Genomic DNA, 14,445 nt, shown 5'->3' with positions numbered 1-14,445 from the left:
TGATGGGCTAGCCGAACCTGCCGCATACGGCAAGGTACCAACCTCATTTCTCGTGCCCGTTGTTTTCCAAGAGGTCTGTCGTGTCCCAAACCTCACATAAAAAATATAAATCGCGAGTATGTTGAAGACGAAAGCCTTCCGCGTCGATTGACACTACCCTTGAGGCACTTTGTGAGGGGGGAGGAGTGTTATCGTCGCTCGAGGGGTTTCTTGTCGGCTAGTCTCGCTTAGCCCATCACCTCTATCAATGGCCTCTGAACGCGTCCTGCGTCCTCAAGAATTGAGCGGCCCTACTACCCCTCCTGTGGATATCTTGAGCGTAGCTTGATGGAGACGACGAGAGTTATAACGGGTAAATCTGCGGAGGCTGCCAGCGAAATTCTACATGCGATAAGTGACTTCTTTAGACTTTGACGTAGCCTAATGAGTACAAGAATTGCCATCACGCAATGCCTAGAGTATTTTTTAAGCGAGGTATGAATTAGAGAAGGCTGCTGAGTCTGCAGATGGAGGAGGACATCAGGGCGCTAAAGCAAGGACAACCAATCAGGGGCGGATCAGATGCATCGGGCAACCCGCATTCACATGCGCCGCCGGTCGGCAAGAGGGTGACAAGCTCCGGGAATACGTCGTTATACGATCCTTCCACCTTCTTCCAGCTGCGTCATTTTGACTGACGTCCTCAGACTGTCCTGCTTGACTTTACTATACCAAATCAGAAGATGAGCATCTCCCACGGCATCAGGAGAGCGGGCGTTATCGGCGCTGGACAAATGGGTACGTCCTTGATCGTATGTTGTCCGTCGCGTCTGCTCACCCCATGCCATAGGTCTCGGGATCGCATTCGTGTCCGCAGTGCACGCCAAGGTTCCAGTGCTGCTTCACGACCGGTCTTCGGCACAAATCAAGTCAGGGCTTTCGTTCTTCGACAAACTACTCGCGAAAGATGTCTCGAAGGGAAAGTTGACTTCCGAAGCAGCCAAGGAGGCTAGAGATCGTGTCGCGGTTGTGGACGATCTGAAGGGCTTCAAGGACGCTGATTTGGTTGTTGAGGTATGTTCACACACATCTCGGAGCGCATCTCATCCCTTTTGAAATTGCCGTGTCGTTGCATCCGCGCATTTGTATTCATGTGCGCGCATGCAATGGTACATTCGCCTTTTCGGGTCGACCACCCAACCCAAGGAGTGGACGATGCTCGTCACGGAAGAGATCTGGGTGTTTTTGACTAGCAAGAATTTGGTGCAAAGGCTCAGAACGTCAGTTTTCCAGTATGGTTGCACCGTGGTCAAGCCGTGTATGACGCCACAGTGTATCGGCTCAAGTACGCGTCGAACTTTGTACTTTGCGGATATTCCCGAGAAATTTCGTTTACAAGTATGTCCAAGCGCGCCTTCAGAGGCTTGTCGTCGTGCTCCCCGTGCACGTCGCGCCTGGGGGTCAAGACGTTTTCGGAGTTCTCCGAGTTACCTGGAACCCTTCTCAAACTATCACTAAGATGTCCTTGGGGCACTTTCACCTCGAGATGAGTGCTTGATACTCGCCACCAGTACACGGGGGTCAATCGTGGTGCACACCGCGGCGCCATACACGGCTTGACCGCAGTGCAACCATACTGGAAATCTAACGTTCCCCAAAGGCTACCACGACGGGCAGCGCTCTTCTACCAAGATTTAATCCCTTCTCCATCGACTTTTCGCCAATCTAACACGCCCGACTCCCTGTCGTGCGTGGTTGCTTTGGCATCAGCCTGCTTACGAGATGCGAGATGTGCGTCGCTGCGGGCAGGTGCATGTACTCCGGTATTGTCAGCAGAGGTTGATCTTGACCAGATTTCGACGCTCGCTGCTGGGGACATCCTTGCAGCGTCCGAAGCTCAGGCTCTGTATTTGCACATCTGCAAACATACTTTGTCAAGTTCCATCCCTTGAATTCACATTCCGCCACTACGGATTTCCCGTTGTGCCTGTCGAGGACAATCACATGTTCGCATGTGCTTTTTGGACAGCCGAAAGCATGCCTGACAAGCTCTCGATGCTAGTCTTGAACACATCCACGTTTGCAGAGATCACGTGAGGAAATAGGTGTTGTGGAATACTATCGCTTGACTCTAGCCGTTCGAGATTCAGCACAGGCGGGTCGACCCTATATGTGCATCCAAATTTCACCTCATTGTCTCAGAGCGAACACCGTGTTCGGCATTGCTAAATCCTACGTACAGGCAGTTTCCGAGAACCTGGCGGTCAAACAGGGCATCTTCCGCACGCTGTCCGCGGAGTTGTCTCCGAAGACGATCCTCGCGACGAACACGTCCTCAATCAGCATCACAAAGATCGCGGCTTCCACCATACCTGAAGGGAAGACCGCAGCGGATCCTGAGGGCAAGGAGAGCGCTTCCCGAGTGGTCGGCTTGCACTTTTTCAACCCGGTCCCGGTGATGGTGCGTACATACGCCTACTGGTTGGCAGCTCCGACAACGGGGTCAGATTGCGGGTGCTGATCTCCTACTGCCACGTCGTCACAGAAACTGGTGGAGCTGATCGCTGCGGCGCAAACGTCGGAGGAGACCCTCAACCGCGCGAGAGCATACGCATCGGCGTGCGGAAAGGGTGCGCATCGCATTCTTCCTCCGTCCATCTATCGTTCACCATCACTTTCATCTACACTACCCATCACCTCACTGACTCTGACCGCGCTTGCTTGCGACAGAGGTGACATATTCGAAGGACGTTCCTGGCTTCGTGGCAAACGGGCTGCTGATGCCCTTCATCAATGAGGTGCGTGGAGCTGCGGACTCTGTGTCTCGCGGGGGCGCCATGCTGAACGAGGGCTTGCTGCGAATACATAGGCTATTCTGATGCTTGAGAAGGCAAGTCGCTCACGAGCAGCCGGAAATGTGATCATATGGGCTTACCAGATTCGTTCCAGGGTATCGCCACCCGGGAGGATATTGACAAAACGCTGAAATTGGGCATGAACCATCCAATGGGACCTCTCCAATTAGGTTTGTCCTCCGCAGCTTCCCGTGTTCATGTTGCACTAATGAACGCTCTCTTTGGCAGCCGATTTGTGAGTCGCATTCATGTGAGCTTGGTCGACGTGTCATCACTGATTTCACACCACCGTCTCGTTGGCGCACCATTCGGCCCTCGAATGTCTCCTCGCCCCCCTCGCACAAACGGCTTATCTTTCCGATGACCCGGTCGCCTCTATGTGCACACGTACACAAACATCCGGGCCACCTGCCCCACCTGGAAATTTGCCGCCTCGTTTGATCTTGCGTGCGTGCTCTCCTACTCTTTTGGTCTTCCATCGTCACTGCCACAATCGTTCATGGGTTGGTGATTACTATGAACGGCTACTCCTCATGGCTCGCTCGGACGACGGCTCGTTCTCGTCGGACGTATGCACTGTGCCCTTGGCTGCGCGTCTCGCGCGTGCTGCTGGAACCGACAGCATTGGGCTGGACACGTGCCTAGCAATCCAGCAAACGATCCACAACGGCACGGGCGACTCTAAGTACCGCCCAAGCGTGCTCCTGGAGCGCATGGTGGACGCGCAGTGGTACGGGAAGAAGAGCGGGAAGGGCTTCTACGACTACCCCAGCGAGTAGTCGTACCGTACCGTATCGTGTGCGCACTTGCGCACGGGTGGCCATGGTGGCCGTAATTACCTCTCACGCAACGGATGCTGTCTCTCTTCTGCGTTTGGATCGACCGCCTGGAGCCGCCTTCGGGTCATCCACTCTCTGATTCATTGCATCTGGTCTATCGGCGTCGTGGGCCTGGTCGTCCCGATCACTGCCGGTCTCGTGGAGGCACGGTTAGGATCCGGTGCGGGGCGCGCGGTGTTCCTGTCTTGCTCGGGCAGCACGGGAAGCGTCGTTCAGCCTAGTTTCATCCGCAGGAGGCTGGGCCTCATTGATGCCAACTTTGTGGGCCCACACCGGCAACTATACCGACTGGCTCGTGCGGGCCTGCAGGGCTGGCGACCACTCTCAAGGGAGTCGCGTGACCGAGTCTTGGGTACCGTGGAGTGTCGGTCAGGTGCCATGGATTAGATGATCATGTCCGCGTTTGCGGCGCGTGTATCTGGTCGCGACTCTCTGTGCTGTCTTTCGATGACTTTTTCATACTATCGATCTTCATGGATAGACTTATTGCAGTGTCGTGTGCGCTCAGTATGATTACGAGCCGCCGGCAGAACAACTATGAGGCGCGGAGGTGCGTGTGCTCCCGAGCCGACTCGCCTGCTTCTCCGGAGTTAGATGTCAGGCAAGTCAAACGTAAAGGCAAACTCCGCGCTGTTTTTAGTTCGAATGGGCACACGGTGCGCTTGACGCGGCGTTAACTCGTCAGACGCGTGAAGTGGTCCACGGCCCTACTCTGTCAAATGAGCCTACATGACGCATTCCTGTTACGTTGATAGGGATTTCATCGACCGTCATTGAGGTCACCTAGGTGTGTTCCTGCCAAATGGGGATGGGATGGGTCGAAAGAGAGGTAGTATCTCATGGTGATTGGGCGCGTTGCTGCGAACGTAGGAAGACCTATTGGTCTGGACTATGAGAGCTTCGACGTGAAACAAGTTTCTGTTCTGCCATTCGGACCGCGGGTTGGACGCCCTCATCGATGCGAAGGTTCTGTTGTCGTGGAATAGCAGCGTGAGCTTGTCCGCTCGACACCTTCATCCACAATGTTTCAGGGTGTTCACTCTGTGGCGTCATCGACGTTTCGAGGTCAAGGGCTAGCAGGCTATCTGTCTTTTGCCCTTGAGATCTTCCTTCTCGAGGGTCGAAGCACAGCACAGCTTCTTCTGCTGTGTAGCCCTTTGTCACGCAGGTCGGAGGGCTATCGTGCCCCCAAAATCCTGACACTTGCTACAATCGGCGTCCACCTGTTGGGTTCGCTGAGATGGACCTGTGCGTTCGGATCGAAGTGGTGTAACCTAGTGCTTCCCACAGCCACCCAACATGCTACGGTTTACGGCGCGGATTCGCAACATCGGGCCGACTTGCGGACGCACGCCGGCATGTCTGCAACGAGGCCACCTTCTCGCCGGGATCGCTCGCTCGCTCTCCCTTCCTCTCCATCAGGGTCCTACATCCCGTGCGGCGATTCGAGCACATTGCGGGTCCCTCCTTCGAAGGTAGCAGTTCCCCCATCTCCGGTTGTCCGTCCGCCTCGGCACCCTCTCCTCCACTCGCCCTTAAGGGGTCTGGTGGATACGGGTACGTCTGAGGATATTCGAAATCCCTGTCGAGTGTGCTTGCGTAACCAGATGCTCTTGGCGCAGCCTGATTGGGTACTCGCGGACGCAACCCGGATCGACGCACTGATCACACGACGTCAGCTCGCCTATCGCTCGAACTTCTGCTGGTTGAGAGCTGTTGCAGGGCGAGCGGGGTAGGGCCACCAGACGCCATGCGGGCGCTCGAGCTGCCAAGATAGGCGTCGACGCGGAAGCGGAAATGGCAAACCCGGCACAATGGCACGCCCCGCGCTTTCGTGGAGGCAATCGGAGTGTCCATAGTATAGCATGGGCAACGCGGGCGTGTAAGTGCTGCAATATTACCCGGCCTCCCCCCTTGTGCGGATGCTTATAAGGACTTGGCTCGCTGTCCTGAGGTCAGACCAACACCTCGGAGCACATACAGCCCCTCCGACTACCACATCTCTGTGCCTCCCTATTCACCTACTCTCTTTGATTCTTCAACCATCCACGTCCTACCGGATCGTGTCACGTCTTTTCTCTGTGCTGCCCACCGTCGTCGATAGAGCACGATGTGTGAAATTGAGTGGTGAGTAGCATCCGTGCAGTCGATACGGCGAGATGTTCCCGGGAGTGAACGCCTGTCCTGATTGGCCTCCTCTTCGCGTTTCGTTGTACCACAGCTTCGGGAACTACCACCGCGGGTGCGAGGTGCGTTATTTCCTCTACCCGAAGCGGCTCCGTATATCCTACCTCGCCTTCCTCGGCCTGACGTGGGTATTCTCAAATAGCACTACGTGAAGCTCTACGAGAGCGGGAACAAGACGGATTGCGGCTCGGCGAGCTGCGCGCTGAGCGTCGCGCACCAACATCGTCCAGGGCAGCGCGTCTGCACCTGCTCGAAGGTACGTCCGAATCGAATGCGCGGGACACTCTGGCATGGGCGTTCCAATGCGAACCTCATTTTGCTTCTGACGCAGGTGCCTCGTGAATGCCGGAGGGTGCTGAGCCTGATCCACGAGAGATGCGATAACTGCACCCGCGCGGCGTGGGCCACGTTGGAGCGCGAGTCAGGCCGGGTCTGGTGACACCCCTCCGCGTTGCCGCGCCTTGATCTTTCGCTAAGCGACAGGGAGGAATGTGCTTCGCTTGCCAGTTCCACGACCCCCTAGAGAACCGGAGCTCGGTTTGCTGTTGACCACACTAGTTCTCTTGCTCGGGAGTTCTTGGGTCACTGCACCATCTTCCTATCCTCACTTTTTCTTGGATTTATTGTGCAGGGAACTATTAATCTGTGTACTACTCTTATGTAGTTGTATCGATACCGAGCATTGCAATGTACGATAAGCGCATTTATCTGTCCATAATCAGACCTGTGCGGGAGACATGAGGAAGGGGAAGGCGTCTATTGATATGCCCCAAGTGTACCACCGTAACTGTTGGAATCATGAGGGAAACTTCTCATATCTATTAATTTGACGCGGAAGCGCATACAAAATTTGCACCCCAGAAAGGTGCTTGGCGCCAACGCGCTTATGACCACTCATGGGCGTCTAGGTTACCAAATTTGGAGGGAGGTGAATGTAGTTGCGGTCACTTCTTACCTTACCTTGAACACCCACTGCCATCCACGACTACCCCCACCTCAACATATCATGTTTGTACTTATTCTCGAGCTTCCCACCGGACGTACCACCGAACCGGCTATAGGACAGGCACAATCATGTCTGTGGCAACGCCAGACGACGTCATCGACGATGCCCTCAGCGACGGACGACGGCGTGGCAGCGACGTCTAGGATTTGTTTCCTCCATCCACAATGACCTCTGCTCTGCCACCTCTTGCTCAAGCTTTCTCTGGCGCGCTTGGGAGTGCGGCTGCGAATGCAGTCTCGTACCCTCTCGACCTCGTCGCCACAAAGTTGCAGACCAACAGCTCTCGCAAGCACAGAGGGTTTCGGGGCGTATATCGACTCGTCACCCACATACGATATTCGGAGGGATTGGTGGGGCTGTATGATGGGTTGCCCACAGATACGGCGTCGACGTTGATATCCAAGTACGTCTTTCATCAGGGGTGGTCAGAGTGTGTGATTTTGAGGCGATTCTCATACCGAGGACGATTATGGTCACGATTCCCAGAGAAGCGTCTGCGATTCTGTGCGATTATGCCAAAGTCGCCTCCAGAATCGTCCCAGAATCGCCCCGTAATCGTGCACTCTTTCCACCCTAATTGCAGTATTTAGTTGACGTGGTGCTGACCGAACTAGCTTTCTATACTTCTATTTCTACACACTCCTCCATGCACTCGCAGTCCGAAGGAGAGGCTCTTCAAAGGAGCCGCTTCTCCATACACTCAAACTTGCCCTTACTTCTCCGACTCGTCCGGTACTCCTGTGGCCGTCCACAGAGCTCGCGATCGGTTTCGTCGCAGGAGTCGCGAGTCGTGCCGTATCTACACCTCTCAGTGTGATCACCGTTCGCCTCCAAACGAGCGACGAGGACGACGGCGCGAGTGATGAAAGCGCAAAACGAACTGCGGAGGACAGGAGACCGGGGTTCACTGAAGTCGTACGGAACATATATGCAGACGAGGGGTTGCCGGGATTTTGGACAGGTGCGCACGATAAGTGCACTCCTGTGGTCGTCTGACTTGACGCGCACCGCTAGGCTTCCGCCCAACGCTACCCCTTTGCCTCACCCCCGCCCTCACATTCATGTTCATGCAACTTCTTAGCCGCCTCCGCCTTCCGCGCAGGTCTCCCTCCCCGTCAAGCCAGTCCGCGCTCGGCGCGTTCCTCGGCGGCGCGGCTGCAAATGCACTCGCTATCACGATTCTCTACCCCCTTCTCCTCGCGAAGGTGCGCGTACAAGCATCGCGGACGCGTTCTGGGCATACGCCCTCTATGACGGACGTGTGGGCCGCGGCATTGAGGGCAGAGGGCTGGCGAGGGCTGTATGCAGCGCTCGGGGTCCAGATTGTGAAGGGATTCGTGAGTCAGGGCGTGACTATGCTCGTGAAGCAGAGGTGCGTCTGTGTCTGCGGGTGGCTACCCGTCATGCTCACTGATGGTCCTCCGACGTTGTGCAGAATCGAGCGGGCGGTGGCCAGGTTGTACGCCAGGAAATAGCAGATGCACGAGTACATATCACTGAACCGTCGGCACATATCCTGCTCATGTGCTTGTATCACAGATTGTATGGTACGTCTTTGAGAGTCAATGACGTCCACAAGCTCACAAGGGGACCAGGTACTCGTCTGCCGAATACCTATGTGTAGATGATGTCATGCGCAGATCTCCCTGAAGCAGGCCTGATAGTGAATACATCTTCCGCAAACACCCACGATTGACCAATGGCGTGCTACAGCTTCCTGTCACCTCGCCCCTGTCGTTAACAATAGCTCCCCCGACTGAATGTTGACCAATCTCTTCGCACATTTGAGGTTTGCTCATTACCGCAGCAGCGTCACGCCATCTGGATGCTGCGGTCGTTCCAGATCCGACTCGGACGTTCCAGATCCGACTCGGAGATGAGTTGCGGATGAGCCGGAGTACATAAAGCCACTGCGAGCGAGAACGCGCCTCCAATGGACTCCTGCCGTTACGCCTGTGACAGATGGGGGAGGCAACCCAGTCCGCTTGCACGCGGCTCAGCCAGGTACGTGCTGTTGACAGCTACGTGGATACCGCCTAGCTTTCGATCGCCTTTCTGAATAACTATGCGGGCGGTATCCTCCATGTCGCGTCATTGGTCTGCTCACATCCCCTCTGAATTCGCAGGTGTCCGACGGCTGCTTTGTCGTATGGACGGCGTACCGTGTTGCTCGCAGTTGTGAGTGTTCATTGAGCTCCATCTCCCCTTCACGTCCCCCTGGTCGTTGTTGTTCTATCGTGCGCAATGTGTGCCATCGCAACTTCGTGCCGAGCTTTCCCTGCCGTTTCGTGCAGCTGTCAGGATCGCTGACCCATGCATTTTCTTTTTCGCCTTCAGCTTCTTTGGCAGCCGAGGCAGCCCCGCTCGAACAAGGGCAAGCGAGAGGGCCCACCGCCCACTGCATCCGTCGCGTACCGGCACTGCGAACCACCGGCAGGTCCCCAGTCCCGGACGCTAGTCATCGCGTTGAGCGAAGTGCTCATCGTGGTCGTCGGGCCGGCGTATTGTGCCGACACCGACATAGTATACCACAATTTTGAATTGTGGTTCGCTCGGATCTGGTTTGGACGTCGTACGCTGGAAACAGAGTGTGACGTCCCGACTGGCTTCGGGCACTCGAAAATCAATTACCCCAGGACGCGGCGTTTGCTTTGCAACGCAGCAACGCCACCCTCAAGCCCGACAAGGCCGGTGGCGATAGACATATACTCGTGGACTGAATGAATACCATGTTGTTTTTATCGTGTGATGCAAAGTGTGACTGTCTGGATGGTGAGCGTGAGTTAATTGATTGCGCTGTTAGTTTGCTTCATAACGCAAGAAGCCCCTCCATGGGCAGTCGCTAACAAGAATTGTCACGCGCGGGCACGAGTGCAGCGACGAAAGAATACGAACGTACATACCAACTCCAACTTCTAAAGCATCTGGACGAGCACATTACCGCAGCACAGGAAGCAGGCACGGCCTATCTTGACGCACTGCCATTCCAGGGTAGATGCGGAGCTTGAAAGCATGGGATCGATACATATAAAGCTAGCCGCGAGGGATGTCATCTCCCCAATGGACTCCCGCCTGCGTTGCAGGGTTGGAGGCAACCCAGTCCGGTACGTGTCTTCTTCTGTGCTGAGTTACCGTATACTTACGCATTCAACGATGCCACCAGTGCCACATGTGTCGACGGCACACTGGCATGCCTGCAATGCCGATGCGGGTCACCGCTAAGCTTGCAGCTGTGAGTACCCTTCAATGAACTTGATTCCATCCTACTATTCCCCCCCTCTCCCCTCAGTCCTTCCTGTGGGCGGTAAAACCTACGTAGATCGTTGCCATTTTCAGTTGCTCGCATTCCGCTACGTCTTGCACTATTTCTGACTACCGTGTACTGCCCCGCACCCACAGATGTCCGTTTGTGTCCCGGATGCAACACATCCTCGATGCGAATGTGTATGGACGTCCGCCGCTTGGTATATCCCGGTTGCGGGCGTCGCTGAGCCGCGGTGAGCTCAGAGCTCAGCGTGGTCAGCGTCCGACTCGGAGTTCGAGGGCCTCGGACTTCGGGTTGCGTAGAACCAGTCTGGTTCGTCCTAAGCTAGTCTGGACGTCGCGCCCTTGCAGTCCGCGACATCCCGACATGCTTGGGACATTGGCAAATCAAATACCCCAGGACATCCTTCTGCCGCCGTGGCCACGGTGGCTGCTGCAGTGCCACTGTCGAGCTCGGAGGACTTGAAACTACGGAAACCTACATGTAGTATGTAGTCGTGTTTGAGGCGAAATGTAAAGTTGTCTTTGTGTAGTGAACTGCGCTCCCAACGCCCGGTATGGCCGATCGTCATCTGATAACCGTTGAAGATGGTTGAACAGGACATGCTACGCGTACGGACAAGGTCCTCAAGAGTGCAACAATATCGGGCACGATTAGTGCCACCGATAGGTTGTTTTTTTCCAGCGTATATATAACATGTCCTTTTCGAGGTTGCATGCGCACAAGGGGGAGCGGTCGGGTGCGAGCGTTGGAGTGATGGTGCGTATTCCTGCCACGGTTGCTGTGAACGGATATGAACAGAGGTTGTGGGATAGGTCGTTCTGTGCGCGCTCCCCACGGTGGTGTCGATGGCGAGGAGAGGCAGACCGAAGAGGATGAGATGCCGAGGACCAGATGCCGAGGACCAGACGCCGAGGACGAGACACCAAGGACGCCAAGTGTGGGATTTGGTGAGTGTACCGTCGAGAAAGACTGAGAGGGGCGTGGTTTGGGGGGATAGTGAGCAGTAAGGCGTGGTTTGGGGGGATAGTGAGCGGTAAGGCATGGTTTGGGGGATAGTGAGCAGTAAGGCGTGGTTTGGGGGATAGTGAGCGGTAAGGCATGGTTTGGGGGTATAGTGAGCGGTAAGGCGTGGTTTGGGGGAGTAATGGGCGGTAAGCCGTGGTTTGGGGGAGTAATGGGCGGTAAGCCGTGGTTTGGGGGAGTAATGGGCGGTCAGAGGTATAGAGAGCGATCAGGAGTCATCAGCGGTAGTAGGGGGTCGTTACGGGGGTCATTACAGAGCTAGAGAGCAATCGGGCAGACGGTCGCCCTAGCAAACTAGCGGCCAGAATCGGTAGATACAAGCATGTATTGTACAGTACACAACCAAATATATTTCTTTGTGGCGACTCTACAAAAAGTGTGCACACGCATCAGGCAGCGGCGCACAGAAGTCGAATCAAGACTTGAGCGCTTAAGCCACGCGCGCCTTGCTCTCTGTCCGCCACCATCTCCTCCGACCCCTCTCGCTACGTTTTGACTATCCCCCTTGTACAACGTGTTTTCTCCGCTACCGTCGCTGTCTAGTTCTGCTTCTTGTTTAGCAGCTATCTGGGGTACACCGGACATGCCAGCGCAGTCAACATACCTGTACCGGAATGAGCAACAGCAGCTGGAAGAAAAGGCCTGGTATACCGAACCGCACAGGTGAGTCTCCGCAAATGTACCGTATCCGCAGTTTCCTCCCAAGGAGGTAAGATGTTCCTCCCCCGCTCCGCCTTTGGCCCAACACCTTCTCGACCACCAGAGACTCAGCAGCGGCGTGCAGGAGCACGACCATCTATCTGGGTTACACCGGACGTGCCAGTGCAGCCATATGCCGTGCCTGTACCGAATGTTCTTTGCCACCGGAGGAAGTACCGAGGTGCACAGGTGAGTACATACCAAGTCCCAAGCATCCTCCTCATCTGCGGCCGTTGGTACTGAATCCGCAGTCTCGTCTAGAGGCCGAGGTAAGTGATTTCCTCGCCCATGGACTCGGAAGGTGCAGGTGAGTATGTACCATGTCCCGAGCTGGTACCAAATCTGCAGTCTCGTCTAGAGGCCAAGGTAAGCCGCGTACTCGCAAGTACAAAAGCTCGCAGGTGAGTACATACCAAGTCTCAAGCCTCCGTATCGGTACCAAATCCATGGTCTCTTCCGGAGGCCGAGGTAAGTGGCAAATACCCTCTCGACCACTGGAGACTCTCCAGCGGAGTGCGGAAATGTGACCATCTCCTCCAACCTGTCTCCCTGCGTCTCGAGTACTCCCCTGTACCGACATCCAATCAATGTAATTGTCGTCTAGCTCTTCCTCATCAGCTGTCTGGAGTACACCGGACATGCTAGTAGCACATACCTGTACCGAACATAGTCTGCTGCTGGAGGACTCTCAAGTACCAAAGCACAAAGGTGAGTACGTATCAAAACTCAAGCTTCTGCGCCTGTCGTCGTTGGTACCGAATCCGCAGTCTCTTCCTGACGTAAGTCGTCTCCTGCGCGGTGTTCCCCTCACATGAGGCTTGAGGCTGAACATCTTCTTGACCACCGGGGACTCAGCAGCTGAATGCAGGAGTCCGGCTGTCCCCTCCAACTCGTCTCCCCACATCTCGAGTACCCTTTGTACCGGTTGTGCTGCCATTCTTGTCTACATTGTCAGCTGTCCGGGGTGCATCAAACATGCTAGCACAGACATACCTGTACTGAGCCCAGTCCGCCGCGCAGTGATGAGTGACAGCCAAGTCAGGCGTGCCAAAGTGCACAGATAAGTACGTACCAAGTCCCAACCCAGCCCCCTCCCGATGTAAGCGGTCCCCGCATCGAGCTCCCTTTGCATGAGGTTTTCGGCCGGACATCTTCTCGACCACCGGAGGTTCTTCAGTGGTGTGCGGATGTGTAGGATGATCACCTGTAGGTAGGATATGAAGATGTAGCTTGCCATTGTGTGGTGGGCCACTCAGTTGAAGTGAAAGCTTGGAATTGGTTGCAAAAGGAAGGTGTCGGGAGCCAGGGATTTTGCACGGCAGGTAGGCAGGGCGTGTGAACACATGGCAGTCAACAAGTAATAAGAACGGAGAGACATGTGCAGGTGACGAGTGTGTGAATAGCAACTGATATCCACCGCAGTAAGATCACTAACTACTCCCACTCCTCAATTGGGTCTGACATCAATTCGTCCACTGCCCGCATCTCCTCATCATCACTAAACGGCTCTATGTCATCGACATCAGAACCGGCCTCCCTCTCCCGAGCCTCCCTCTCCCGAGCCTCTCGCACCTCTGCCTCAGCTGCTGCCTCTGCCCTTGCAGAGACTATTTTTGCGGACTTTGGCCCATGGCGCTCGTACCTGTATGGCAGGTTCAGTGGGTTTGTTTTTGGGCGATTTCGCCGGGCCTTGATATCGGAGCGGCCATAGGACTTCCGAAGTCCATGATGGAGCGGTCCAGGTGCTGCGCTGAGAGGGTTCTGAAGCGCTGCCGCGCGGTCGGCATCCGTAATGGGCGCAAATCGAATGACCCCACTCTCCCACAGCATTTTGACCTGTGTGATCCGTGGTATGCCCGAGTGCTGACTAAGGTTTGCAAACAGCAGGCCCGGTGGCCAAATGATTTTGATGCCTAGTTTGAAGAAGATGTGCTTGAGATAGGCTGACAGTGTCCATCGCATTTCTGCCCCGCTGACACCACTGACACGGGCTGCACCCTGCATAAGCTGATGTAATGGATAACGTAAATGATATCGAAATCTCACCTAGTTCAGCATTTATAGCCTGCCTTAAGTGGCCTCGAAGCATGATTTCACGTCGTGCATACCGACCCCGCAGGGTTTGTCCGATAGCAAGACGACGAGGCATCTGAAGCAATATAGAGCACACAGAGGCCTGTTGCAGGCTTTATATCTTGTCCGCCACAAGTTTGTCGTGGTAGAACAACTTGTACATGTCCTGGGTGTTGAACAGGCGCTGGTTTACACAGCTTGCCTAATCCAGCCGTCACAAGATATGGAACGGCACAGCCGGTTACTGCAATAACCGAGGCTGTACTACTCATGTGGTACACACACAGCTTTGCTGTGTACGCAATGCTTCTCTGTGCGACTGTGCATCCTGGGAATGTACTGTATAGTACTACGTAGCCACAGATGTACAGTAGTATATATAGGGGACCTCTGTACCCCCAATCTACAGTTCAGTTCACTCGAACATCTCCTCTCATCGCTCTAACAAGCCTCTTACAACCAACAACCCTTCTAGGTGAGTTGCAGGCTATCCGCTGTCGTTGCCACCCGTGGGAG

At 55.2% G+C, this 14,445-nt stretch overlaps 4 protein-coding genes across 4 annotated transcripts; 3 read left to right on the top strand and 1 right to left on the bottom strand.

The window, feature by feature from the left end:
• The first annotated feature begins 630 nt into the window (after window positions 1-630).
• On the top strand, window positions 631-4,107 carry DICSQDRAFT_158002 (uncharacterized protein). Its single transcript, XM_007371026.1, has 9 exons — window positions 631-777; window positions 830-1,053; window positions 2,222-2,440; window positions 2,525-2,609; window positions 2,710-2,777; window positions 2,849-2,869; window positions 2,929-3,004; window positions 3,063-3,069; window positions 3,457-4,107. Exons 1-9 carry the CDS (start codon window positions 723-725, stop codon window positions 3,611-3,613), a joined length of 912 nt encoding a protein of 303 aa, XP_007371088.1. The 5' UTR covers window positions 631-722; the 3' UTR covers window positions 3,614-4,107.
• A 1,531-nt stretch (window positions 4,108-5,638) lies between these two features.
• DICSQDRAFT_93916 (uncharacterized protein) lies at window positions 5,639-6,567 on the top strand. The gene is made up of 4 exons (XM_007371025.1): window positions 5,639-5,800; window positions 5,895-5,922; window positions 6,003-6,116; window positions 6,192-6,567. The coding sequence occupies exons 1-4, from the start codon at window positions 5,784-5,786 to the stop codon at window positions 6,297-6,299; spliced, it is 267 nt and encodes an 88-aa protein (XP_007371087.1). The 5' UTR covers window positions 5,639-5,783; the 3' UTR covers window positions 6,300-6,567.
• A 463-nt stretch (window positions 6,568-7,030) lies between these two features.
• DICSQDRAFT_175145 (mitochondrial carrier) lies at window positions 7,031-8,341 on the top strand (the record flags this gene model as incomplete). Its single annotated transcript, XM_007371024.1, has 4 exons — window positions 7,031-7,269; window positions 7,481-7,827; window positions 7,881-8,238; window positions 8,302-8,341. The coding sequence occupies 4 exons, from the start codon at window positions 7,031-7,033 to the stop codon at window positions 8,339-8,341; spliced, it is 984 nt and encodes a 327-aa protein (XP_007371086.1).
• Window positions 8,342-8,814: 473 nt separating this feature from the next.
• On the bottom strand, window positions 8,815-10,665 carry DICSQDRAFT_141425 (uncharacterized protein). Its single transcript, XM_007371023.1, has 4 exons — window positions 10,266-10,665; window positions 10,030-10,098; window positions 9,706-9,970; window positions 8,815-9,644 (listed from the first exon to the last, which is right to left on the bottom strand). Exon 4 carries the CDS (start codon window positions 9,386-9,388, stop codon window positions 9,200-9,202), a length of 189 nt encoding a protein of 62 aa, XP_007371085.1. The 5' UTR covers window positions 9,389-9,644; window positions 9,706-9,970; window positions 10,030-10,098; window positions 10,266-10,665; the 3' UTR covers window positions 8,815-9,199.
• Window positions 10,666-14,445: the final 3,780 nt, after the last annotated feature.

Source organism: Dichomitus squalens (genome assembly GCF_000275845.1).
Source record: "Dichomitus squalens LYAD-421 SS1 unplaced genomic scaffold DICSQscaffold_85, whole genome shotgun sequence".
Lineage (NCBI taxonomy): Eukaryota > Fungi > Basidiomycota > Agaricomycetes > Polyporales > Polyporaceae > Dichomitus > Dichomitus squalens.
The sequence above is the reverse complement of the archived record's forward strand: the minus strand, read 5'-3'. Positions and strand labels throughout refer to the sequence as shown.